Genomic DNA, 27639 nt, shown 5'->3' on the forward strand with positions numbered 1-27639 from the left:
GTTTATACATTGTGGTGTTCCATTCTGACTGCACGGGAGTATTTTGCTTTTGAGTTCTACGCGGCGATTTCTTGTTAAGTTAAACTTGATTTCTGTTCGATCGCGCGAAAACGACAAAAAGACAAAAAGACAAAAGGACAAAAAGACAAAAAGATCCTGCCGGTCGGCTGCCTGCATAAAGCGATGACGTCGTTAGCTATACGTCATCGCTTAAAAATGGGTCTTACAAAAAAAAAAAAGAAGTGTAGACGGAAACACCCCGTTCTGATTTAGTGCACTTGTCTTTTAAATGAATTTTGTGTCCCAGGCGGTAAATCAAATTACAACGGTAGTAGTTGCATGATAAATCTTTGTACACACATAACTGCAGATATGCCACTCGTATGTCTTCATTATATGTCCATTCAGAGACATCCATTTATTTATCATTCTATAGAAAATTTTACCTGTATTATCAAGATCCTAGTTGTTTTAAACTTGAATTTTAATAGTTATTTCATTTTTGTCTAAAAAAATTGAAGTAATCCCTTTGTAGATAAATATATCCCTTTTCTATTTTTTTTTAATTGTAAGTCGTGGTTATACGGAATAACTGTATCATATTAAAAAAAAATACTTATTATAATTATCAAACATACTATCACTACTCTCATAGTGCTCGCAGTAACGTAATGTCAAAGTCGCTGTCAACTTCTTATTTGTATAAGTTTCTTAGAATAAAAGCAATGTGCTTATGAACGGAGACATAAACAATCTCGCCCTGTATAGCTATTTTTTAATACTCGTGGTTCCTTATTGGCCTTACTAGCCTCTACTACCACTTTAAACATATGTAAAAAAAAGACTTCTTGTGCTTCTTTACTTATGGTGGAAAATGAAAATAAAATTGATTAATTGACTGAGAAGTGTGTTTTTTTGCATACACGCGACGAGACATTTGCTCAAGTGTCTGAGTACTATATATCAAGTTCGTTATAAAAATATAGTGATATATTGCTTTGATACTTTTCACGGATATTGAACCAGGATTTGGCCAAATTCTTCGTTGAAAAAAAACATTGTAACGATATTTCAATAATCATAGAAATGGGTCATTCAACCAAGCTGTATGATATCTCCATCGAATTGCTGTCAAAGAGCTGCTGTCTCTCCGAACTGTCAGTGCGGGCTCGGAACCTCCTCCACAAAATCACAACAATGACGACAGTAACAATCACTCCAACAACCGCCAAGACGGCTGAGACAATGGTCGTTCCCGTGTCTGAAAATAAGGTATACTACACGTGAATTTTAATTAAACGATATGAAAGTTACATAAAGGAAGGATTGGATAAAACTAAAAGGGGTAATTTACATCAAATAGATGACATCCATCACACACGAACGTCGAGTTAATACCACCTTCATTTGGTTAATCTCTATAAATTACTAATATACAATCTTATATCAAATCTTTATTCTCCTCTATTTGTACCGAAATCGCCACCTTTTGTCTTTTAAAACATTACCTTGCACCGTGTACAAATCCCTATAGCTATAAAAGCATTTTAAGATAGAAAATGCCCAAGAGACTATACAGTTATGCTTCTCAAAGGTGTAAAGTCGATACTAGTATTCACTAACAACCGAATGATAAGCCTTTTATTTACGAGAGTACAGTATAGAGCGAGTATTTATTTCTACCCTCACGATTCGAGGATTAAAATCTTCTTACCAGTAACATGACGTTAAAGAATCAAAAAATGTTTTTAAACAGCAGATATAACGTTTATATAACTTTAATAACGCGGAAGGTAGGTGACAATGTTATCTTTATGGAGGTTAAGCATTGCAAGGATTCTGGACCAAGATTCTGCCAAGCGATTCAACCGGGCCTTTGGCATTCGCCGTTACTCCATCGTGTTACTTCAAGTCTGTTATATCAGATTGGTTACCAAATTAAATATCTCACAGAATTCAATTATTATAAGTATCTTGTGCTCGCTAGATTTCTAAAAGCTTCTTTAACAGGGTAATGTGAATAATGTTCATCGTGGTGTAAAATAGGAATGAAAGTTTATTCGTTTGTCTCATGCTTTAAACAGCTTGGCTTTTAGAGAAACGATATGAAAAGACATTTTTTACCATCTTGTTCTTCTGTTGTCGTTTCCAACTGAACCTCTGCTTTGAATGGGTCTGGAGGAGAAACTGACGAGGCTTCATGCCAGGATGGGCATCGGTTTCGACAGGCACAGTAGTGTTTAATGGAAAAGATCTGTTCAAGAAAAGTGCACAGCGTTGCTATCGAATACTCAGTACTATTAAACAGACAATGGTATATGAGCTCATATACCATGGACCACAAATACCGTATTTTCTCGATTAAACGCCGGACCCCGATTAAACGCCGGCCTCGTATAAACGCCGGGTCAAAATTGCTAGTTATTAAATAAACGCCGGGGGCGTTTGTTCGAGGTCCCGGCGTTTATTTGAGGTCAAGCTAGCAAGTAAATATATTCTGTTTGTCACAAATCTGTATTGCAACATAAACTATTCAATCCGTATTCTGTGCACCTTAAGGAAATTACCACCTTTGGATACCCAGGGACACTTTTTCGGGGCAGAACGAAGAGAAAAACCCTCCCGCCTTGACAAACTGCCCCTTGGTCTCGAAGATCGGTAACAATAAATCAATCTTTAAGTTTGCAGAAAATTGCAGTCCATTAATAAACGCCAGGCCCCGATTAAACGCCGGCTTCAAATAAACGCCGGGTTCGCGAAGCCAAGTTTGAAATAAACGCCGGGGGCGTTTATTTGAGAAAATACGGTATGGTAGGTGCACACGTTAACGAGAGCAGCCCAGGAGCTCAAATATTGCAATTGTTTGGTTGTTTTTAATAAAACAATTACTCCTCTCGTGCTTGTTGGATATGAGATAGTTTTGGCCATTGAGCGCCTTGTTGGCTGTTTGCCATCTCATACCCAACGCGCGCTCATGGAATAATCGTTAAATATCATAGATATCATCACCAATGCAATACCACATAATGACCATTTTTTAACCCGACATGATAGACTGTACAGAACAAACAGTAACGATGAGATGAAATGATCGACCCACGAGTGGGTCCCTAACAAACCTTTTTCGCTTCGTTGTTTGTGAGACTTTTGTTGTCCCATTTTAAATCAGGGAAATCTCATTTTTACTGTTGTATTCTTCAAATACAACCATTTTCGGGTACGCATGAATTCATTATTTGGAGAAATATAAAGCAACAACTCTCCAGAGAACGCTACATGATCTGAAATGGGCAATCAACAAAGCTCCACAGAATGATCCTTTTCTTTTTCATTCGATATAAAGACTACTAATAATTAAGATAATACGCATTTGCTTTTGCGGTCAAATAATTTATGACACTTTGATTGTCAATTTAAGAAATAAAGTTGACATGAAAGTTCGTACTTACATAGTAATCTTCATCCTCGGTTTGGAAAATTGGGTCTGACACGGACTCGTCACATTGGAACACCACTCTGGAATGTGGATTGTCTATGCTGGGATCACTGCAAAGTGAATGTTTTTAAATTTTAGGTTAAATTACAAATGCTCATGATCATCTGGTTAAGTGGGAACACACCCTACATAACTGCCATTGTCATTTTAAAAGACTGATGTGATGAAAACTGCAATAGGAATTTGCATTGGAAATAGGAATGAGGGAAAGTAAACAATTTCTTGGCTTTGACCTACACATTCACCAAAACCGAAACATGAACTACCCTGTACGTAAAACTCGCTAACTCGCAGGTTTTTAAGGGGCTCCCATCGCCGAAAGGACCTGACTTAACTTTACTATTGGCTTTAAAATAATATTGATAAGAATAACAATTAAATACATTTACTTGGTTTTATAGACCAACTCTATGTGTCCACCTTGGCTGATTTCACAACTGATGTCTCGCTGCAGACCAACCTCAAAGTATTCACGTGGCTTTTCGATCTCTGCATATTTGCAAATCTGAATAACATTTAGAAATCTATCAAAGTGGTGATTCTTAATTGATTAAAAGAGTTGAAGGCACACCTATCCTTGCTACACTGAACAATACAGGAAGAATTAATAAAAGAGGAAGAAGAATTAAAGGGCAGAGGAGGAGGAAAAGAAGAAGAAAAAGAAGATGGCGAACCACAACAACAACAACAACCACAACGAAGGCAAAATCATAACAACAACAAACAACGAAGAACAAGAACAAAAAGAAGTGAACAGAACAGCAACAGTGACACCAAAACAGAAAGAAACAAAAGTAAGAATATAACAGGGTATAAAAGCAATATTTCTACATACAACAACAACCAAACAACACCGACAGTAACAACAATAACAACAACAACAACAACAACAACAAACTAAAACTGTAGCAACTTACAAAAGCAGGAATGGCAAGGACGGCAAGAGATAAAAAATATCTGAAAGCCGCCAAAAAAACTTACAGCAACATTTCGACAAATTTTATGAGGATCGGCATCTGGATCATTTTGTCCCACGTCTACTGGGGTACACGGGTTGTACGCGTATCGCCAACCAGGGTATTTCTTGCCAGAAACCACAAATCTGTTGTTAAAAATAAAATTTAATGAAAATAATTAATTTTTATAAAACAAACAAAAGGTGAGTTCACATCAGTGGACGTCGTAAGAATAACATAAACAGAGAAATATTTAACAAGTCAATCAAAAATTGCTTTATTTGGTTGCATTTACACATACTTTGGAAGTCCGTCTGTTCTGCGGAGTGGCATCAGGCTGTAGATTCCTCCATCAGACGTTTTACACGTACAGTTGTTAAGTATTTCGATGCTTTTGCCGGAAATAACGTAAATATTCCACATGAAAACGAATTCTAATAGATACCAGTACCTCATTTTTGCCTAAGGAAAAAAATATCCATTTAGCCATAGCTACTCTGGTGACTGTATTAGTCCAGGGCCCCCCGGGGTATTAGTGTGGTGTAGATTGACAAGTGATCGGCTGTATTGCTAGTTCAATCTGTGCTATCATACAAGCAGGTAGTTGTAAAGAACCTATAAGACATTAACCTTTTTAGTAAAACCAGGTTTAGAAATTTAGAAAGCAGCGAGACCATGAGATGACTTCAAACAATGTTGAATACTGTATTGAAAAATAAACTTTTAACCATATGTAATTAAATATTATAGATACTGGTCACATTGTAAAACTAACTATAAAATAAAAAGATTTTTTAAAGGAAAACGTGTTCCTTATTCTATCAGAGAAATATCTGCACAGTTATATGTCGTTGCTACTGGCATTTTGTCGCCGCCACGTCCCTACTCATCATGGCTTTCCAATCTCTATATTTTTTTATCTAATCCATTCCTTCACATCATTGCAGTTAATAAAACAATCGCAGTGTTATTTTTATCAGTTGTACAAAGAAAATAAAAGAGAAAACCCATGTAAGTTCCAGACGAAGAAAGAAGGTCAAGAAGCAAAAGGAAACCGGGAAAAAAAAAAACAAATATCATACAATAAACAGCCGCCGTTCTGAGAAACCCAGACGCGTTGTACGCCAATTTTCTAGGAAATATCAATCACAGACAGTGATCTGTCAATAATCTGTCACTGAGACATGCGCATTAAATACCGCGACTAAGCTCTTCAAGTCAGTAGTCCATGAAATGTTAGTTGTTTGTGCTTGCACAATACCAGTGGAGAATTGCGAAACATTCACAGATGTGACACTTGGTCCTATCATATTCGTTGTACCAACAAGGTAATGTTAAAAGGCATGTCGCAACTTATGGGAAAACATAATTCGTCATAGCATTTACCAAATAATTAAGATATGACTCAGTAACATATTTATACTGCCGGAAATATTTCCGGCCATGGCTTTTATGTGTGGTATTACAACTCTCTTGAAACAGCAAAAAGCTTTAATAGGCTACAAGGAACCGCATCTGTAATAGTTAAATATCCATTGATACTGCTATTTGCATATTTGATTCAGAGAGCAGACAATACTGGAATTTCCAACAATCACAGAAAATATTTCTTTCACGATTCGAACAATGGCTCCTTTAGCTAAGACATAGCAACAAAATGTTTCAAATAAGGATTGCTTAGAAAATTTCAAGATGTACTCGGGGTACAACATCTGTTAATTCCATACGAACAGTCAAGAAATATTCATACCATCCAAGATAGTCATATAATGATAGAAACAATCAAATGAACAATTGTTCATTATTAAACCCAACTAAATGACAACTAGTAATGTTCGCGCTACTTCATGCAGTGACTGAAAACATCTTAGCTTCAAAGAAAGACAACATGACAATACCTCGCTCTGCAACTCAATCGACAACAATCCTTGTCTTCTTATCTGGATATTTTTAACGGAAGCAGAGATTTCTAGTTATTTTCTTTCCGAAATCCCAGTCTCGTGATCAATATGAAAGGAATAAAAAAAACAAATTCGGTTCCCGGAATACCGGAAGACATCTCACGTGACGATCAAACGGTTCTGGGAATGGAAACAATAGATGACATCATAGCCAAACACGTCCAACAAAATATCTTGGATAATTTTGAGTAAATAAGCTGTTGGCATGGTTAATAGCGATTGTCTGCGATGATTTTCAGTCTATAATTGAAGATCTTTCCACAAAGGAATGCGGCTATTTTATAATACAACAATTTTTTATTTGAATTTTAAAATTCATCTTCCCCTAACCACAGAATTTGGTATACTTGTAGGCAAGAGATCTAGATACACTTCAAAGTGTTAAGCAGTTTTAATGGACCAAAGAAATCAAAAGTGGAGTTACGAGGCAGACACACGTGATGGAGAAACAAACCGTTACCTTAATTCAGAATAAGAGCAAATAACTTGTTGTGGAGAGAGAAATGTGTTATGGAACAATGTAATTTATTTACCTTTTATAAGCGCTGAGCTTGAATAGATGTTTCAATACTCGTCAACCCATGTCTACCTTCTGTGTATTGCATGATCCGTTATTCAGTTGCACCGCAAAAAAGACATTTCAAGCGAGGCTAAGAAACAGCTGAAAGCAAATGTTACAGACGAAAATTATGCAGTCTCTAAAGGCAACTCGCTACGCTTGACATCTTATTTCTTAAAATATAAATAAATATTCATGTATTAATTTGAAGCCGACACTTCCAGGAAAGCTTTACAAAGAAGCTCCGAGAGTCTAAGAAGTCAGCTTGTTATTATTGTACAGTAAGCATAAAGAAACATACGTTGTGGTAAGTGTTTTTCTATAAACGCTCTCTTCTTGTTTTGAAACGGTGAATGGTTAGAGACGGTCGAGCGACATAACAAATTCGTGAATTGCAAATAGAACAAACAGTCAGGCAAATCTGCTTTCACAACTGAGCAGAGCGGAAGTGGTTCGAAGACTCTCTCATACCAAGAAATTTAGCTGTTTACTAGTCCATTACAGGACCTTGAACGCAATTTTTGCAAGTGACTGCTGGGATAGAAATAAGCAGTACAGAACGCATCGAAAGAATTATTAAGGTACGAAAGTTTGTTGTATATAGATTGTTTACGCGATTCGTTTATGACTGGTGAATAATACTAAGATTGTGTTTTGTGTGTGCTAATGATTCTCAGCTGAGCCTCCATAGGAAACGAAAATTCAGGTTGCAAAAGTCGAGGAGTTTGAGAAATCGGGGAGAAAATTGCAGTGTTCGCCTAAGGGATGGAATAAGACTTTTGGTTCGAGTTACCGGATGGTTCGAGAAATCGAGGGTTTTAGAGAAATCGGGAAACTTCCGCTGTAGTTCCGTCTTCAGCACATGCAGCGTACATATCTGTAAAACACTGACTTCTGATTCATTAGTGCCAAAGTGCTTCGGCGAAGAAATACCTTCAGTTTGCGAATCAATGCAGGAGTTTAAAAATAAGGGGGTACCAACACAAGTTCATGATAGTCGCACACTTCCATGGTCCATTAATTAACATATTCTGTGTTATGAACATTCACCAAATTTGAAATGATCATGAGCTTGTATAATAACAACGAACGTTACCCAACCAAGACGGTTAATTATCTGTGTTTCTATTCCGGCTTAAACGATGTCTAATTTAATTATTCAGCTGACATCGATAGGAAAATTAAAAATGAATTAAGCTAGATATAATCGCAAGATGCGGGAAAATAAACTACAGTGAAAATACACTTTTCATTGACGACACTGTCACAAACATGAAATTCCGGCCGTTGTTTCCAAATCTCGTTAATAAAAGGGGCCTGGAATTGTCATTTGCCCTTAGCTAGTTGTCGATCCACTTCAAACGTCTAAACTAACAGGTTTCGTCTTTTCTACGAAGAAGTATAGTGTACCGGAAGTGACGCTTCGGTCATATGAGCAACTTACTCTGTGCTTTTGAAGAGTCTGACATTATTCAGGATAGCTATTGTCTCGGAGGGTTCGTTCCCCCATGAGGCTGTTGTAACAAGGCTCTGTTTACAGGATGATTAAGTATATCATGTGTCCCAAATGAGAGATTTGAGTGTTGTTGGGTTTTTTTACTTTTTCTCTTTGCAGGGTGTTAAGTGATGCTTGTCAATTGGCTGTTCAGTTTATCAGTAACATTAAATATTGTATTTTCCGTCGTTCCCGGAGAATGTTTCCGCTCAACCCCCACGTTAAAAGATAACTGTACATGTGAGACAAGTAAAGGAACGTACAGTCTATTTCCTCTACAAAGGAAAGACGGACAACCAAGGTAACCTATCATCACATTAGCGTGCGAGGAATGTTTTCGGGAGTGGGCACGGTATTAGAAAAAATATTTCTCTTTACATGCCACAAGTTAAAAGACTTAGGTCCGAAGGGTTAGAATTTTAGAATTTTTAGAAATTTAACCACAACAGGTAAATAATATACGAGAGGGTTTTGAAATGCTTTAGGAGAATGTGGCATCAATCGAACAACATCAGGACCAAATATTTGTGGTTTATTTATATACTCTATCTTTTTATTGCCACAATTCCTATATATTATACGCCCCATTTGAGGCGAGATTAGAGGAGAAAAAGAAAAACGGATAGATGGCGGAAATACGATAGGACTCTTATTATAGAGGTAAATTTCACTATGGTTTATATAAATTTCAACTAAAATGATTTTTCTCAACAACAGAAAATGGTGCTAACCACTCGTCCAAGCTGCCTCCAAGAAAATGATAAGTTAACTCATTATTCGTAATTATTTCCATAATTTTATAGATTCAGTACCACATTACCCAATGGCTATTCTTACACTTACAATCCTTGTATGCCGTACACGTTTTCTTCTAAGAAGGGGATCTGCAAGAACGTCGCAGTAAGTAATGGAGACTAGTGTACATTTTGCATTATTGTGCGCCGTGACGTCAAACAAGAATATGCGCTCAGTGATACACTCAATAACTAAACAACCAAATAACCGAACATGGAATTTTAAAGCTGCGACGGCATAGATTTAAAATCGCTAAAATCACAACAACACGTGCGCTACTTCTAAATTCGTTTTGAGCCTAATACGTCAAGATTAAAAACCGCCTTTTCATTTTACTTACCTGTATGTTTGCTGATATGATATATGATAGCTTTATTTTCACACGCTGTTTCCATCGGCTTTTCTAAAAAAACTGTAATTACACTAGTATCCCTCTAGACTTTAGATCATTTATAAACTTCCAAGCCTTTACCTTTTTTTCGGTTTTCCGGCAACCCAGCCACAATCTTCCTTTGAAATTCTCTGTTCAGTTTGTTTGGTTCTTGAGTTTATCACTTGTTTGACGTCACGGCGCCCAGTGGGGAGCTGGGTCTAGACCGGCCATGACGTCAAAAGCAGAATAGACCCAGCTCCCCACTGTGCGCGGTTTTGGACCCAACCGGAAGTGAAAATATTGCGTTTTTTGGTCGAAAACGCGGTGAAAAAAACGAGATTTCGAATTTCTTTTTTCGATGTTCGCATCAGCATACCACGTAGATTTGATCAGGCAAATAAAAAAATCTGTCATATACACCTTAAACGTGTTAATGGGGAGTGAAATCAAAACAACCACGAGAGGTAATTTTGTTCTAATATAAAAACATAATTTAAACGACATATTAGAATAAAGCAAAATTCGATGTTGGTTAAGACAAAAAATAATCAACAACTCAGAGTTATGCGTGTGTTGCCCCATTTTCTTCATTCTGTACAAAAGTTCTTTTGGCGAAGTAACCAGCAAACCTCAGGTGTTTTGGAGATTGATAAAAAACTTTAACGGCACTTAGCTCTTTGCGATTTGAAAACAAGATTCAGCATAGAAATTCAAGAGAAGGGTCTTAGAAGTAAAAAGTAACAAGTCTCGCGACATTCCTTCGGTATGGTAAATTGCTCGTTAAGATCTTTGCTATTCTGTTATTATTGTTATTCGAAAGCTTCGTTATAAGAAGTTAAATTTGTGCCACTATTTTACACCATCTCTTTTCAAGAAGCATAAAAAGGATCAAGATAGTGAAGGCAATTACAGCAAGGCGCCCAAAAGTGTGACCACTTTTAATTTATTCACATTCTTCCGTGCAGATTTAATCCAATCAGAAGTCAACTGGAACCTGTCCTTGGCTTCTGATTGGATGGTGGTTGCACGAAAGAATGTGAATTAATTAAAGGTGGTCACACTTTTGGGCGCCTTGCTATAAGGACCTTACAAGTTGTCTTTTGATGTTTTTTTCTGCTCCATTCGTTTTATCTACAGCTATGTAAGTACGATACAACCGGATCTCCACATGTGTATATTGATATTGGCGAACAGAGAGACGTTACGTGTGAAATGGAAAATGGGAAGATGACATTAATATACCCTATTCAGTAAGTAAAAAAATACAAAGTAAAAAGTAATACAACAGTTTTATACACAGACTTAAAAAGTTAGAATGACCTCGTAAAGCACAATGCACAGTACCTCGTAAGAGTCTCTTCAATAGCTGAGCACACGCCATCGTTTTTTTAAGAGTTAAGTTATACCCACCTTGCTCTAACTCTAGTGTGTTGTTGATCGTCATCATCATCACATCATCATCATCATTTATTTGCCACTTTAGAAGAAAAACAATACAAAATAAACAGTATGGTAGGGCGCAGAGACCTCCAAGAAACCACCAGGCTTATAAGGGAGGCCACCTCGATGGCCTCCCTTATGCTCATATAGAGGTTCATTAACGTACAAATGCCGCAATACTGCTCCCAGCATACCAAGGTATTATAGCTCAGCTGGTAAAGTGACACAATAGTATCGCAGAGGTCACGGACCCGTATTTCGTTTGAAAAAAAACCAAAAGAAAAGGCTAAAAAAGATGTAATTTCAAAAATTGCTTACTCACTTCGTGGATAATTTTGCTCTTTTTATGTATCTTCAGCAATTCTCATATACGGTACCAAGGGGTCGGGGTGGCATGGGGGCGGTGCAAATCCTACTTTTGGCCCAAAGTTCTCCTAAATCCCAGTTTCAGGCACAAATGTCATAAAAAAAAAACACTCACATTGCCAAGAATTTCCATGCCTGACCCCAGCATACAGAAACTACAGTCGCTTCTTCTTAACATCTCCAAATGATCATGTGCTCGTAGACCAAATAGTGCCTTGCTAGGATTTCCTGGCCCGACAAAGTCATATGAAACGTCTCCAATGTGAAATCCACTAATCTCAGTCTTCTTAAGCGCAATTTACAAAGTACTGTGTGTATGGAAACATTGTGAAGCAAAAGATCTTTGGTTTTAACAATTACAGTAAGAATAGTTCCGCATTCCCTTTGTAGCCGCCATTTTGAAAAATTTAAATCGAACACATGGTTTAGCCAATACTGTTATCTGTTGGAATTAATGTTATTAATGTGCGTCATCTTTCCTTTTTTCAAGCAACTACCCAACGGTCCCAACAGGTACATCTAAAGTCATTCTAGTGTGCAATAATAATCCAGAGGCTGATCCTAAATTTGATCTTGTAAATGAAGCCGATATGGTGAGAATTTGTTAGCAGTATTTTATTAAAACAATAAATGAAGAAGCGTTCTCAAGTCAAATACTCAGAAAAAAGATTTCTGAACCCCCAACGGGAGTCGAACCCATGACCTTGAAGAGGGTGGGCTAGAATACTGGTTGGACCAATATGTCGAAATGATAAATGTGGATAAATGATAAGTGACTTTGAAGGACGGGCTCAGAAAATCTTTTTTGTGTATTTTTGTTATTGGTCCTCCCTCCCCGGGGGGAGTATTTGTCTTGAGAACGCTTCTTCATTGACCGCGCTCGATCCGATACACATCAATAAGTTGCCACGTATCCAGCGTGGTTGACCCGATGGTGTAGTGGATATCACGCCTGACTAGTAACAGGGAGACGTGGGTTCGAATCCTGCACGGGGTATGCAATTTTTCGTTCATTTCAGAGACGTGTGTCGAAAGCCATCTGTAATTAATTTACATCTTTCTTTCTACGTTTGTAAGGCTTTCTAGGCTTATAAAAAATTTATATTTGCTTCTTCATTCATTTTCGTTTTATCCAAGTAACCATTTCACTTAGTATTTTATTACTTTGTAATGATCTTCTAGACGCACTTGACTTGTGCTCGTTATCTGACACTCGTCAAATGCGTTCGTGAAGATAAGAACAAAATACAGTTCAACCCGTTTCTCTCTTCTCATGCGCATTCCTCGAAATGAATATCATAAGCTTTATTTTTACGTGAACTATCGTGCACGTTCTATTAAGCCCTTCTCAAGACCTTCTTGGGAGGTGGGGTGGGGTGGGGTGTGGCGGGGCGGGACATGGCGTGGTGGAGCGTGGGTATTAGAGGGTGGCTTATTGCAAAACATATATCAGTTAGGGTAACATAAAAAGCAAAGGTGGACTTTCAACTGTGTCCTAGTGCTGTTAAGTAACACATTTTTAACAAAATAGTAACAACAAAAAGCAGTTGTAGTGGATAAATAACTATAAAGGTAAAGTAACTCTAATTAATTGTCACAACTAACATCTAAGGAAGGACAGACCTAACAGAGGGGGGCTTAGTGGAGGTTGGGGCTTAAAAGAGAGAGAGGGGGTGGTGGTGTTGGTAGGGGGGGGGGGGGGACTCAATAGCGCTTTTACGACGGTATTTATCAGAATAATTTGTCCGAAGAAGTAACGATATAATCAAATTGTTTGGATTTTTTGAAATAACAATGAAGTACCCCCAAATAGTTTCGAGATATTTCTACAAGTAATCCCAAATTTTATCCTTAAACAGATCTTCAACTTAACAAGCCATTGCGGATGCCTAAATGGATGTCAACCAGCACCTGTTCCAACAGAACCTTACTCCAGCACTACCCCGTCATCGGGAACTAAATCCCCATCATCAAGACCTGAAAGTAAATTTTCTCTTATATTTTATTATTGGTCATAGTTATGGCATAGTCAAAATTTAGCGGAAATAGTTCGCCATATCCGTGTGATGAGTCAAACAGGAAAACTTGATGGCCTATTTTTATACTAGAGAAAAATATTGTGGCTGAGTTTGAGGCATAAACATCGACAATGTTTTTAATTTGGGGTGGGGAGGGAGAGAAAAGACCATTTGTCATCAAAAAGGTGAAGTGTCCCAAAGACGTTTTACTTTTCCAACAAACTGAAAGACTGACTTTAATAGGGCTTAGTACGTTTGATAGTGATTCAGGCCTTTTCATTAGATGCATAAAATAGTAAAAAAGAACAGACATAATTCCTCTGGACGGATGCGTAAATTTAACTCTCAAAGTTGCAATGAAATGAACAATTCGAAAAATAAAGGTCTTGTTAGTTTTGATCGCTCACTTCCTTAGCACTTCCCCGTGAAATAAACAAGTTAAAATATTTTGTTTTTCAGATTTAAATTGGAAGCTGGTCATCTTGTTACCAAGTCTTGCAGGATTTCTTGTCTTGGTAATCGTTTTTGTTTGTCTCTGGAGGCGATTATCAGTTATCCAGGAGGCTCTTTTGTGCAGATGCTGTCATTGTTATGAGTACAGAGACATTAGCGAACCAGAAAGAGTAGAAAGGATTGTTCGTGCAACAGAGACTAGTTCGCTTATCAAAAATCAAATGAATAGCCGGGCTGTTGAACATGAGGATTCTGTGGCAAAAGACAAAGTCAAGGATCCAGTGCAAGTAGAAGATGGGGACGTGGAAGAGGATTGTAAATTCGCTGGAAAAGGCGTCAGGACACTTGTCGTATAATATCATTGATCTCTGGTATCAGCTTCGTGTCATAAGTTATAAAACTGATAGGCGGGTAGAACCCTAGAAAAATCGGTTGTCATAACTTTCGAGAAGTGAAAGTAAAAACCTGACTGCAAGTTTAAGCGGAATGAAATGATTCGTGTAGCTAAGTTGTTAGGTTGCCTGCAATATAAACACAGTTCGATTTCCCAGGTAAAATCTGCCTTTTTAAAATTTTAGTTAGAAGTTAAATGATCAGCAATAAACTAAATACGTTTGTCATTATTAATAAGAAAACTACTTTACTAAATTGATCTCGTTTTGTTTTATTTACGCAATATCAAAAATATATGCAAAAACTGTTCAGTCGCATTGATTAGTTAACGTAAATGGACTAAATAATTAGGTCAACACATTAAATTTTTGCCATTATTAAGAAAACCACTTTTCTAAATTGACCACTTATCTCGTTTTGTTTTATTTACGCAATATCAAAAATATATGCAAAAACTGTTCAGTCACATGGTTAAGTTAACGTGAAGAGTTTGACATATGGTAAATGGTTTCTCTATAACACGCAACGGCTGGAAAAGATGGAAATTCGGCTCTTATCAGATAAATGTGTTATACTGAGCTACAAAATTAACGCAACATAGTAATTGCTTTAAATGGTGTTGGAAAATCTTAGGTCAAAGCCAGGTAGGTACTAGGTAAATATATTTAAGTCGCTATAAATGAACTATTTCAGAGCAGGTAGTAAGTTTTCATCGATCGGTTGCCTTTTTGCTTTGGCGAAAATAAACAAAGGGAAAAAGTTGACTATTGGTTTTCCTTGCCAATTCAATTAAGAAAGGTTTTTGTGGAGTATGTCTGTTACTAGTTTCAGCTCGAGGAAGACCTCATGTCGAATGGCACTCTTAAAAGGCTTCATGACAACAACTAACAAAACGTGAAAAAAAGCTACCTTTACCAAAACAATGTTTAAAACCAAGCTGACACCAAAGGTTGTCTTAAAAGATTTTTTTCAAAATTAACTTATTGATTATATGTTTTTCCTTCTGCACCAACCTTGTTCTCGTTCCTCTTGATCTGCTGCTGGCTTCCATGTCCCTTGTCGCTAACCTCCTTGTTTTAACTGCTGTGGTAAGAACAAGATCCCTTCAGCGTCCTTCGTTACTACTGCTGTGCAATCCTTCAGTCACTGATTTTCTGTAGGCGGTGTTTACCATTGTCGAAAACACTGTGGGAATCACGCACGTCAATCTATGTCCTGAGCAAACTGGGCTAGAGCCTGTATTTGTTGTCCTGTGTGTCTTATCGACCCTTGGAAACCCGGCCATCATCAGCAGAGACCGTCATCTGGCAGTGAAGAAATCCTGGTGGTATCGTTGTCACGTAACACGATTGCACGTCTTCAGGAAAACCGCTCTGCTGTGTTTTTTTCAGTGTGGTAATGGCGATATTGGTCCACCCCAAAATACATCTGCCAGCCCTTCGTATAATATTTATCATTGTTGCTTCTCTATTTCATCTTGTGTGTATTGTTGTCATGATTTATTCGTATGTTGGAATAATTATCGCAAATAGACGCCACACACAGACCATGCATCAGCAGCGAGGTCATCTACTCACCTGGGTTGAACGCGAGAAGAGGTTGGCAAACACTCTAATTTCAACCCGTGAGGTTTTTTATTCTTTGACGTCATTTTCTCCCCATTCGCAACCAAGCCTTGGAACAAGGTTGATCAGTAATGACGGCCGTAAATTCTCTGGAATAAATGTTCTAATAAAACGGCTTCTGATGTTCGTAATAGATTGAAATTTGGCAAGGTGAGTAACAAAGTCTAATTGTTCACAACAATGTAAAAAAATGAAAATCAAAAATTTGATCGAAGTAGCACTTAAAGGGCTTTCTTGCAAAGCAATCTAAAACTACCTCGGCCTGTATAAAATGCAATCTTGACAGGTAACACTGTAGCACATCAGTCTTTTCATTAACTGAAGGCAGACCTCTTTCAGCTGTATCATTTTAACAGACTTTTGGCGACCCAGAAGAATCAGTTTGTGAAGGATACATCAAATCTTTTTGTTTGAAAATGTACATAACTATAAGCGAAATGGACAAAAATGTCCATTGCCATTTACGTATCGTAGGATAAGGCTGTACTTGCCATTTACAACCGGTTACCATGAACTACCGTAAGAACAATTCACCATCTCTTTTCCAAGCTCACCTTAATTAAGCTCCTATTAACCCTGTTCATTCGTGTATTCCTTTTGCCTGAGAGGTTATGCGAACGAAGTATGGGATTTATAGTAACAAGACCCACCCATTAATGTATTTATGCTCGGTGTGTTGGTATTATGTGTCGGAATGGAGGTTACGTAATGCGTACCGCATTTAGGCGTGTTTATCACGCTTATTGTTTGGGATGTATTTAAATAGGTTCACCACGTGTTGTGCTCTCACTTTAGGTCATTTCAGTGCCTTCAATCGACCGTCACTTAGTCTTTGCTTGTTTATCATGTCTGATAAAGAAGGCGAGGAGGTTCCAAAAGCTATTTCTGCTGGGACTCTTGAAGACTTAAGGTCTTACTTTGATCAGAAGTTTTCGCATTTGAAGCGCGAGCTTTCAGAAGATCAACTCAAGTCGTCTTCTTCCTTGGTTAAGAAACTTAAGTCCGAATCGAACTTAACATTCAAGTTTAGCGGCAACAAGAAGCAGTTCGAGTTCAATATCGAGACTTTGGAGCACATCACCCAGAGTCTTTCTTTTGTCGATTCGCTGAAATCTCTCGTCGACCTTGAAAACCCCGAAAATCATCAAGTTTCAGCGTTGATTCTTAAACTCGACGATTCCCTCAACTCCGCTTCAAAGGCCATAAAGCGAAGAAACAAGCTCATCAGAATTGCTGACAAATCTGAAGCAGGTTGGGCCGCAGTTGACGAGTATCTTTCTGACGAAGTCGCTTCTGGTTCTGAAGACGAAAAGAAGATCCGTGCTGCTGAGCAGAGAGCGTTGAGAAAGAAGAAGAACGCCCGCATTGCGAAGTCGGGACAGAAGTTGAGTATTTTTATCTGTTACTTTCATTCGTTTTCTTTGCCCGCTCTTTATTTTCTTTAGCGTTTAGCAGTGTTGTATTATGGCACTGCTCGACCTATTCCTCCAATACAATAAATTCATTTATTGTCTATTTGCTTGTGTGTTTCATCATTACAGAGTTTAGAGCATAAATAAGTTATTTTCGGTACGCAGTTTAGGAAATAAATGTATTTATGCTCGGTGCGTTGGTATTATGTGTCGGAATGGAGGTTACGTAATGCGTACCGCATTTAGGCGTGTTTATCACGCTTATTGTTTGGGATGTATTTAAATAGGTTCACCACGTGTTGTGCTCTCACTTTAGGTCATTTCAGTGCCTTCAATCGACCGTCACTTAGTTTCCCCTTTCTTCCGTTTCTACAGGTTGTTCAGCGTCCAGGCACGTCATCTGGTTCTTCATCAACTGTCTCCTCTATTACTCCAAGAAATTTTACTAATTTTCGTCCTCAAACGTCGAAAGGCGCCTTTGATAAAGGCCGTTATGACATCTGCTTCGCCTGCGGCCAGACCGGTCATTGGAGAGTCAATTGCCCCAACAAATACTTCACTGCCCCATCAACCTACAAACAGCTCCAAAGTTTGCCAAGTAAAGACAGCGGCTCTTCTGGGCAGCAGTAATTCCATTTCTGACCAGAAAGTGGTGAATGATACTCTTGAAGGTATTTCAGACGATGGTCTAGTTTTCGAGGAGCGTTTTGAATTTGAGAATTCTCCCAATCGTATTCAATCAGTTAAGGGTAGGCTCAGAGCTCAATTTAATTTTTGGTCGCTTACTCTAGGTGCAAATGATTTCATTCTCCGGGTTATTGACAAGGGGTATACCATACCTTTTATTACAGTTCCTCAGAATGCATTTTTTGATAATAACCGTTCAGCGCTCATGCACGCTGATTTTGTTTTAGAGGCTATTCAGGAGCTTCTTTTGTCAGGCTCAGTTGTTCAAGTATCTAGTCCTCCTCATGTTGTCAATCCTTTGTCTGTTTCCATACAGAGTTGTGGTAAGAAGAGGTTGATTTTAGACCTTAGGCATGTCAATAAACACATTTGGAAAGAGAAATTTAAGTTTGAGGATATTAGGAACGCTTGTGTTTACCTTCCCTTCGATCATTTCATGTTTAAATTTGATCTTAAGGTGGCTCGATATAGTTTTTTCTGGGCCATACCTACAATTTGCAATTGGCCTTTAAACGATCTTCCCTGACTCGGATCGATATGAAAATTACACCATATATTGGTTTTAGATTGAAATTTGATTTAATATACTTTTTAAGGTAATCGATATTTCCATGGCAACGGTAAACAGAAAATCGCCAAATGAGTAAATCCTGATTTTTGCGTGAATCAGATTTACCGCTAAAAAACTAATATCAGCATCTTAAACTATGATGTACTGCAAATAAAATATTCAAGAATTAAAAGATTCTGTATGTTTGATTTCAAATAAATCGCACAAATGTTTCAAATCGTAGTTTTTGCACAGCGATAATAAATGAGCCGAAACACAAACACTACCTAGACGAAGTAATCTCAAAAAACGCCAAAATGTGTATTAAACTTATCTTTCGACGTCGTGAAAGTTTTGTTGAGTTTCCACAGCGCAATGCCTAGAATTTGTTTTTTTCTTGCGACCACTCATATTTTAAGCGTTTTTTGAAAAATCTATAAAACGGCTCGATAGATTTTCTTTAGACTTTCAGCACGCGTACTTGATTATGTAAACTATTTAGTCGCAAAGTTTTATTATCATTGATTCACTGGAACGTTTTCAAATTAAACGATAAAGAAGGCCTTCGAATGGACAAAAAACTTGCGTTACAATTCACGGTTTATAAAATCGTGTTAAAATATTCAAATTAATGTGCACTACATTCCTTTGTGAGAAATACAAAAAGCTCCACCACGGGTAGCAAGGCACAGAATGTAGTGCACATTAATTTGAATATTTTAGCATGATTTTATAAACCGTGAATTGTAACGCAAGATTTTCGTCGATTCGAAGGCTTCCTTTATCGTTTAATTTGAAAACGTTCCAGTGAATCAATTATAATAAAACTTTGCGATAAAATAGTTTACATAATCAAGTACGCGTGCTGAAAGTTTAAAGAAAATCTATCGAGCCGTTTTACAGATTTTTCAAAAAACGCTTAAACTATAAACTTACTTAAAAATTACAATACGAGTGGTCGCAAGAAAAAAACAAATTCTCGGCATTGCGCTGTGGAAACTCAACAAAACTTTCACGACGTCGAAAGATAGGTTTAATACACATTTTGCCGTTTTTGAGATTAATTCGTCTACGCAGTGTTTGTGTCTCGGCTCATTTATTATCGCTATGCAAAAACTACGATTTGAAACATTTTTGCGATTTATTCGAAATCAAACATACAGAATCTTTTAATTCTTGAATATTTTATTTGCAGTACATCATAGTTTAAGATGCTGGTATTAGTTTTTAAGCGGCAAATCCGATTCACGCAAAAATCAGGTTTTACTGATTTGGCGGTTTTCTGTTTATCGTTGCCATGGAAATATCGATTACCTTAAAATATATATTAAAGTGAACTTCAGTCTAAAGCCAATATATGATATAATTTTCATATCGATCCGAGTCAGGGAAGATCGTTTAAAGGCCAATTGCAAATTGTAGGTATGGCCCAGAAAAAACTGTATCGAGCCACCTTAAATCTGGCTACCACCATATCGATATTTTGCAGGAACATCAAACTTTTCTAGGGTTTTCTTGGGTTGTTAATGATGTAAGGAAGTTTTTTGTGTTTACAGTTCTCCCTTTTGGGTTATCCTCAGCTCCGTATATTTTTACTAAGGTTGTTCGTGTTCTTGTCAGATATCGGAGGAGTCATGCTGTGAGAATTACAGTTTACCTTGATGACGGGCTTGGTTCTGCCCGTGATTTCGCTCTCTGCGAAGCTGCTTCATTATTTGTTAAGACTTCGCTTCAGCTTTCTGGTTTCCTTCCCAATGACAGTAAATCAATTTGGCAGCCAACTTCTTGCTTAGTTTGGTTGGGTTATTGTATTGATTTGTCTATTTATACTATCTCCATCCCTTCAGAAAGAATTCTCAGTGCGGTACAGGTTATTGATTCAATTCGTTCTCAGTATCCTTCTAGCACTGCTAGAAAATTGGCCCAGTTCGTTGGTAAGATTATCTCAATGGGTTTCGTTTTTGGTAATATTACTCGTATCATGACAAGGTATTCTCATTTCGATATTTTAAGAAGTCCTACATGGGATAGCAAAATTTCCCTATCGGGTTCCACTCTGAATGAACTATGTTTTTGGAAAGACAATATTCCTTCCCTTAACAGTAGACGCCTGTTGTCTGTACAGTCTCATTATACCCGTGTATGTTATTCCGATGCGAGTTCTACGGGTTGTGCCAGTTACATGTTAGAATTTCATAACACCATCTCTCATAAGATGTGGAGTGTTGAAGAGGCTCAGAAGAGCTCCTCTTACAGGGAACTAAAGGCTATTTCCCTGGGTCTAGAATCTTTTTTGCCTTTGGTTAAAGGGCACACTATTAAGTGGTATACTGATAATCAGAGCGTTTCTAGAATTGTTGAAGTGGGAAGCATGAAGAAAGATTTGCAACGTTTAGCTTTGCGCATTTTTAGTATGTGCTTGCTCAATTGCATCACATTGGAAGTTGAATGGATTCCGAGATCGGCTAATGATAGAGCTGATTTTTTTAGTAGAGTGGTGGATTATGATGATTGGCGGGTCAACAGGGATTATTTCCTTTTGGCCGAGGAGAAATGGGGTCCTCACTCCGTGGACCGCTTCGCGAATCATGAAAATACTCAGTTGCCCCGTTTCAATAGCAGGTTTTGGTGCCCTGGAACAGAGGCGGTTGATGCCTTTTCTGTTTCTTGGGCGGGAGAGAATAATTGGCTCGTTCCACCTATTTTTCTCATCCCCAGGGTTCTCAGTCACATGGTTGCCCTTGGCGGTCGCGCTACACTTGTTGTTCCTGCTTGGCCTTCCGCTCCATTTTGGCCATTGATTTTTACAGACGAGGGTTTGTCCCCCATATTCTCTGATTTTCTCGAGATCCCCATGGGTAGTGATGTTTTTGTTTTGGGTAATTATAAAAATGCCCTTTTTGGATCTCAAAATTTCCGTTCAGGGGTCCTGTTCTTGAGGATTTCCTAGAGAGGCCTTGCGTTAACGCCCCCCCCCCCTTTCACATCTGTTGAGGGTTTCCTCTGCAGTTTGTTGAATGTTTACGCTCATACCACATGGTATCCGAGTATCGTGGGATGCACTTGGATCCCTTTTTGTGGACCACTTGGTCTTTTTCATTATGCAGGGACCACTTGGGCCCTTAGTGGCGATGTTTTGCTGTGTTTTAGGGACCACTTGGACCCATCCTTACTTTTATTTCACCGCGTGTTTTTATTTATTCAGTTATATTTTTGGTTTGGTCTTTTTTGTCATTTCATTTTCTCTATTTTTTGCTTCAGATGTTAAAGCAGCTGCCAGTCGAACGTTTGGCGTTCCACTTTGTGAGAAGCTTTGGCTCTCTGCCTTCAATTCTCGAGCTGATAACACAGTTATTAATTATTGTAGATCGTTTTGTAAGTTTAAGGCGTGGTGCTTGCATAGCACTGGGGAGGTTTCTTTTCTCCCAGCTACTTCAATCACAGTTTCCTTGTATTTGCATCATTTACTTGAGAATTCACTAGGTAGCTCTACAATTTACAGCGTTTTTTATGCTATTAACTGGGTGCATAAGTTAGCAGGTTTTGAAAATTGCAATCCGTGCGACAAGTTTCTTGTCAAGTCTATTGTTGAGGCTTCCAGTCGCCTTCCTCGTAAACCTGTCAGGAAGGCGGAGCCCATTACCCCAGAGATCCTTGGCTTAATTTTCCAGCACTATGGGGAAAGTAGTAATTTACTTGATATCAGGTTTGTCTGTATGTGTTTACTTGCATATGCTGGTTTTTTCCGCATTTCCGAGCTTTTAAGCATTAGGAGATCTAACATTGTTACTGAAGATCTTTATCATAAGATTTTTGTTGAAGTCAGCAAGACTGATAAGTACAGAGACGGTTCTTGGGTTTATATTGCTAAGACTGGTAATTGTACTTGTCCTTATACTTACCTTATTAAGTACTTAGAAGCTGCAAGGATTCCTTTGTTTTCTCAGAATTTCATTTTCAGATCCTTACGGTACGACAAGAACTTGAAGTGCAATGTTTTGTCTTCCAAGCCCCTCACTGCTAGCAGAGCGGGAGAAATTCTTAAGGAGAAGTTGTTAGCTATTGGGTTAGACCCCTCTAAGTTTAGTAATCACAGCTTCAGGTCCGGAGGAGCTACTTCCGCTGCAAATCTGAATGTTCCTGATCGCCTTTTCAAAGTTCACGGAAGGTGGAAATCAGATTCAGCTAAAGACGGCTATGTTCGCGATAAAGTCGACTCACGTCTTTATGTTCCTTTGCACATTGGAATTTAATTAATTCAGTTTTTGTAAGAGTCAGTTTAGACTCATTTTGTATTTTGCTACCATTTATTCTTCTGTATTATGTAAGTTGTGTTTTGTACAGGTCGTATTATGGCACTGCTCGACCTATTCCTCCAATACAATAAATTCATTTATTGTCTATTTGCTTGTGTGTTTCATCATTACAGAGTTTAGAGCATAAATAAGTTATTTTCGGTACGCAGTTTAGGAAATAAGTGTTAATATTCACAGGGTTAAAATTGCAAAACAATGTACAGTAAAAAAGGAATGATGTAAAAGGCTCTCTAGGATAAGTGAATGAACAAACAAGTTTGCAACTAATTGTATTTGTGATTTTGACAACGTTGAAGGCTGTAAAAATAAAATTTTACATTTATTTCTTAAAGGGACATTGTCCCCAGTCTCACTTCAAAAATTCAAGAGCCTAAAGACATATGGAAACTACGAATAGTGGCCCAATTTTGTTAAAAATCTTCATGCAAGTGTAATGAAGAGATAAACAAGTGATATATAATATATAGATTTAGGCAAGCCTAAAAGCGGAGCTCCCCAGTTAATTATTTTGCACTTTATTGAAACCTGAATTCAAGCCATTGTACAATTTTAAGGCTAAGAATATAATATTCGTTTTTTTTTGTTTTTTTTATAAATATTAATATTGTTACTTACTTTTTTTTTTACCGTGTCCCGGGGGGGGGGGGGGGAAAGAGGTACTACCTAAAATTTACTAAAGGGGTGTGCCACTGAGTCGCTGAGACTCTGGACCTGTTCCAGAGAAAAACGGCTCAATTTGCGACCCTGTTCCAGACAAACAGTGCAAAATAGGTACCCTGTTCCAGACAATATCCACAATGAAAAATATATGAAGATAGATATAAAAACACTAGCGTACATCACAAAGCGCTCACTTGACTTTGTCTGTGGCTTGGAGAAAAACCAATGAGAGGAGCGGAGTTTCATAGCTAAACTTGATAGTGTTCCACAGTCAAAAGGGTGATTTGTATACCCTGTTTCAGAGTCAGAGAGGCAAAAGGCACACCCTGTTGAGCAGCACATACCCGTATAGCCCTTATATGGGAGTACCGTATACAGCAACACCAAATAAGCCGAGAACAAACAAAATCAATCAAAACGTTTTAATTCCACCGACAGCATTATGATCCAGAAGTCTGGATGGGAAATTATGCTGCAAAACGGGTAATTATGTAACCTTCGTGTAGATAAGGAGGGGGTAGTAGGGCTGCATGTTGGGGTAGATAGGCATATCACGTGGTAAATTAGCAAATCACTTAACATTTAGAGTATAAAGGAAATAATATACATCTAAATTAAGAATATGGTTAATTTTCTTTTTTTCATTCATTCGTTTTTATTTTCACTATTTGCCTATATTTTAATTTTGAATGGAAATGGCAGAGGTCATACATGTAGCAAAGGGTTTACAGCATATTGCCATAAGCTAATGCCAAGCAAACCGGAGTGAAAGCTAACCACAAGCAAACTAGAGTAAAAGCTAATCCCAAGCACACCGGATGAATTAAGCTAACTGCAAGCAAACAGGGGTGAACCTAACTACAAGCAAACCGGAGTGAAACTAACTGGAAGCAAAGAAGGGACATTCTGTAACCCCATCCCACCCCCCGCCCCAAAAAAAAGGATGATAGCACCTTTTTTACTTTTACATGTCTTTTTGAGTCCCCTTCCTCTTAAGGGGTTTCACTTCACTTACAGAAATAAAAAAAAAAAAATTCTGGGAAGATAGAATATTGTTTGTGAGTCTCAAACTCAGTTTTGCTCTTTGATTACGCAGAAAAAATAGAATCATGTTTGCTTGTGTATAAAACTATGCAAGAAAAAAATATAGCATCAATACTTTAACTGCTCTTTTAAAAATTTGTATGCTTTATTGTACACATTTTTGTGGAGTCATGTTGCCCATTCGTCATGGAGTTCACAAAGTAAGCAAATGAGTCACAATTTGGTTGCTTCATGGTACCTAATGGATACTGCAAATTTTATCTGGCTTTAGAATATTTCACTAATTTTAACATTATAGCTGTTCTTATAAATTGTACACAGCATACAACACATAAGAATGAAATTGGTATTGCATATTGCTTGCAATCACGATTTTAACGTCTATACTTTAGAATTACAGTACCACCAGTTTCAGCATTACCAATCCAAATTCAAATTATTACATTGCTTTTTAACTCCACTACCTCCCCCAAGATCAACCAAAGATCTTATGATATACAGTAATTAGACAACTACATGTAAGTCCTGTGTAGTCGAGGGCTCAAAATATTTGGACACTTACAGGTCATGTTAACCGGCCAAAGAGATTTTAGCTTGGTCACATGTGGTTTCTTACCAGCCAAAACATTGAAAATAGAAATTTTAAACTCCCATTCATTTCTGCTGTTACTGTTTTGGCTGCATATTCTTAAAAAGATCACTTCATAATGCCCTTGTTAGATCTAAAAAGATGTGAAAGAGACAGGTCAATCAAGAAGTTGTTTTCTGAAGTACACTGTAAATACGTTAACATTTAAAATATAAACTTTGCTCATTTGCAGCTTTTCTTGATTTCAATTTACATGTAATTTACTAGTCTCTTGAAAATGGCATCATGAAGACACCCAAACATCAAGCTGGATAATCTTAATCCTTCCTGTTTTCTTTTGATGTCCTTGTCCACATTCTGTTTTTGTGTCTCTGAAACTCATGTTAACCCTGAAAAAAGTCAAATGCCACAGATTAAATTAAAATTGATTAATTGGCATGAATATCAATAATTTATAAAACAAAACACTTAACGCAAGCTTGTATAAAGTGAAGCAAAACTACTGGATGCGAAAGGATACCTTATATATTTAACAGAGATGTATCAGCACAGACTATTTTTTTTTACTGATAACTGCGAAGTCAACTACAGAAAAAAACCCCGGTAACTCGAACTCGGATAACTCGAACAACCTTGCTAACTCGAACTCACTTCCATTTCCCTTGGATTTGACCCCACTTTTCAGTCATTTTTACTCGGTTAACTCGAACTCGGATAACTCGAAAACCACGCTAACTCGAACTAAATTTTGTTTCCCTTGAACAAAATTTGGGTCAAACTTTTTACCCTGATAACTCGAATTCCGGAACTTGCAACTCGCAACGGTTGCCCATTGATTATAGCAATGAACAGATCATGTATTTGACAGTCATTTTCCACTCTTAACAAAAGAATGTGTGGTCGCTTTAGAGTTTCTGGCAAGATAAGTTCAATTTGCACAGTACTGTATACTGAAGTGCTTAAAAATCAGTAAACTATCAATTATTAACTTGGCAAATAAAATATTCAATCAACCCCGCTAACTCGAAAAACCCCGCTAACTCGAACTCATTTTCGTTTCCCTTCAGAGTTCGAGTTAGCAGGGTTCTACTGTAAATATTTTAATAAACTCAAAGCACCACTGCAAACCCTTACACTCCCTCTTAATTAAAAGGTTTGGCCTTTAAATACTCCCCCTCCCCTCTACCCCTATATATACATGTACATGCATAGGAAAAACATTGCCACATCTTAAAAGCTTTTCTCTTAACAGTAATACTAAGATTTTTAAAGATACACATTTAATTAATAATAAGTTTGCATGCACAGCTGCATACAGTGTCTAAAATGGCATGAATTTACTCACAAAGATTCCAGTTTTCCAGTAGTCATTAACCTTTGTTGTGTGCATTTTCCAAATTCCACAACAAGATTGTGATTTTTTTTATGACAAATATAACATTTACTGTTGACATTCTGAATGAAACCAGCAAAACAGACCTCAAAATCTCAAAATTGGTGACATTGTTATGTAATCCACATGAACGCTCAATAGTGAACAGAACTACATGACAAGTGGATTATTTAATATATTTGGGAACGAAAGAGCTAAGTAATGAAGCTGAAGTTTATTTACTCTGACTAAATGAACAGTAATTTTACCTCCATCATGAATATCAATAAACTGCATACACTGAATCGATCTATTTCACTCGAAACGAAACGAAATTCCAGGTGCTTCGTGCAAACTGACATCACTTTCATTCTCATCTCAGCTGCTCTTCCAGCACTGTAAAACAAAATAATCATATCACAAGCATTTAAAAATCGTAAGCTTTATTTTCTTCGAGATGTGTTGAAGTAATATTCTTTGTGAATTCGTTACTCGAAGGCCCAACAATTATTTGTTTACATAATCAAATCCTCCTATTTGATCAGTAAAACCTGGTAAAACTGAATTTTAACGAATAGTATTTTTCAACATTGTTCATGTCACAAGCAAATGCTTAGTGGCGAAAGCAAGTAAAATGTGCCGTAAATATAAGCTTACAGCTTTGCGTATAAATGACGGAAACACTGCAGTTTTGTACTCACCTTCACCAGTTGGCCGCAGTAGGTACACTCGTCTGCTCGTTTTATCTCCGTTCCCTTGTTCTCCGCTATTTCTTTGCCTGTTTTCTCGGCACCTCTCTTGCTATTTTAGTCGCTTTTCTTCGCTACTTTGCTACCAGGTTCGACAGGCGCTTTGCTATACTTTTTCGCCTGCTTTCTGTCCGGGTTTTCTGGATCTCTCGCGATCTCTTTCCCGTCGCAAATCGCTTAAACCCTGTTTCCTCGAAGTTAAGTTTACCCTGCTCTCGTTTGTAGTCATCGGCATAACAAGGAGCCAAAATAAATATGTTTGTCTCAAGTTCTAACTTTCAGATTAGCTGAATAGGATTTAAAAATACGTAGTAATTTTGAAAATTTCTT

The 27639-nt window shown here is 37.6% G+C and overlaps 3 protein-coding genes and 1 long non-coding RNA gene across 10 annotated transcripts; 2 read left to right on the forward strand and 2 right to left on the reverse strand.

The window, feature by feature from the left end:
- Positions 1 to 386: 386 nt before the first annotated feature.
- Positions 387 to 7073, reverse strand: LOC144656033 (uncharacterized). Of its 3 annotated transcripts, none has more exons than XM_078516262.1 (7): positions 6947 to 7073; positions 4754 to 4914; positions 4478 to 4598; positions 3886 to 4001; positions 3450 to 3546; positions 2125 to 2254; positions 387 to 1261 (listed from the first exon to the last, which is right to left on the reverse strand). In XM_078516262.1, exons 2-7 carry the CDS (start codon positions 4906 to 4908, stop codon positions 1092 to 1094), a joined length of 789 nt encoding a protein of 262 aa, XP_078372388.1. In that variant the 5' UTR covers positions 4909 to 4914; positions 6947 to 7073; the 3' UTR covers positions 387 to 1091. The 3 variants fall into 3 exon arrangements, with proteins under 3 accessions (XP_078372388.1, XP_078372386.1, XP_078372387.1); XM_078516260.1 differs by lacking the exon at positions 6947 to 7073 and adding an exon at positions 6351 to 6495; XM_078516261.1 differs by lacking the exon at positions 6947 to 7073 and having other exon boundaries at positions 4754 to 5694.
- On the forward strand, positions 5680 to 15069 carry LOC144656030 (uncharacterized). Of its 5 annotated transcripts, none has more exons than XM_078516253.1 (9): positions 5687 to 5780; positions 7197 to 7283; positions 7467 to 7553; positions 8588 to 8768; positions 9271 to 9367; positions 10773 to 10885; positions 11932 to 12034; positions 13301 to 13424; positions 13919 to 15069. In XM_078516253.1, exons 4-9 carry the CDS (start codon positions 8599 to 8601, stop codon positions 14266 to 14268), a joined length of 957 nt encoding a protein of 318 aa, XP_078372379.1. In that variant the 5' UTR covers positions 5687 to 5780; positions 7197 to 7283; positions 7467 to 7553; positions 8588 to 8598; the 3' UTR covers positions 14269 to 15069. The 5 variants fall into 5 exon arrangements, with proteins under 5 accessions (XP_078372382.1, XP_078372379.1, XP_078372377.1 ...); XM_078516251.1 differs by having other exon boundaries at positions 7197 to 7279; XM_078516254.1 differs by lacking the exon at positions 7467 to 7553 and having other exon boundaries at positions 7197 to 7279.
- Positions 15070 to 16934: 1865 nt separating this feature from the next.
- Positions 16935 to 22982, forward strand: LOC144658811 (integrase/recombinase xerD homolog). The gene is made up of 2 exons (XM_078519296.1): positions 16935 to 18013; positions 21841 to 22982. The coding sequence occupies exons 1-2, from the start codon at positions 17836 to 17838 to the stop codon at positions 22830 to 22832; spliced, it is 1170 nt and encodes a 389-aa protein (XP_078375422.1). The 5' UTR covers positions 16935 to 17835; the 3' UTR covers positions 22833 to 22982.
- A 1738-nt stretch (positions 22983 to 24720) lies between these two features.
- Positions 24721 to 27610, reverse strand: LOC144658812 (uncharacterized). Its single transcript, XR_013571789.1, has 3 exons — positions 27262 to 27610; positions 26830 to 26956; positions 24721 to 25577 (listed from the first exon to the last, which is right to left on the reverse strand). It is a non-coding gene; the product is annotated as an uncharacterized LOC144658812 (long non-coding RNA).
- Positions 27611 to 27639: the final 29 nt, after the last annotated feature.

Source organism: Oculina patagonica, chromosome 6 (assembly GCF_052425735.1).
Source record: "Oculina patagonica isolate OP01 chromosome 6, crgOcupat, whole genome shotgun sequence".
In the NCBI taxonomy this organism is placed as follows: Eukaryota; Metazoa; Cnidaria; class Anthozoa; order Scleractinia; family Oculinidae; genus Oculina; species Oculina patagonica.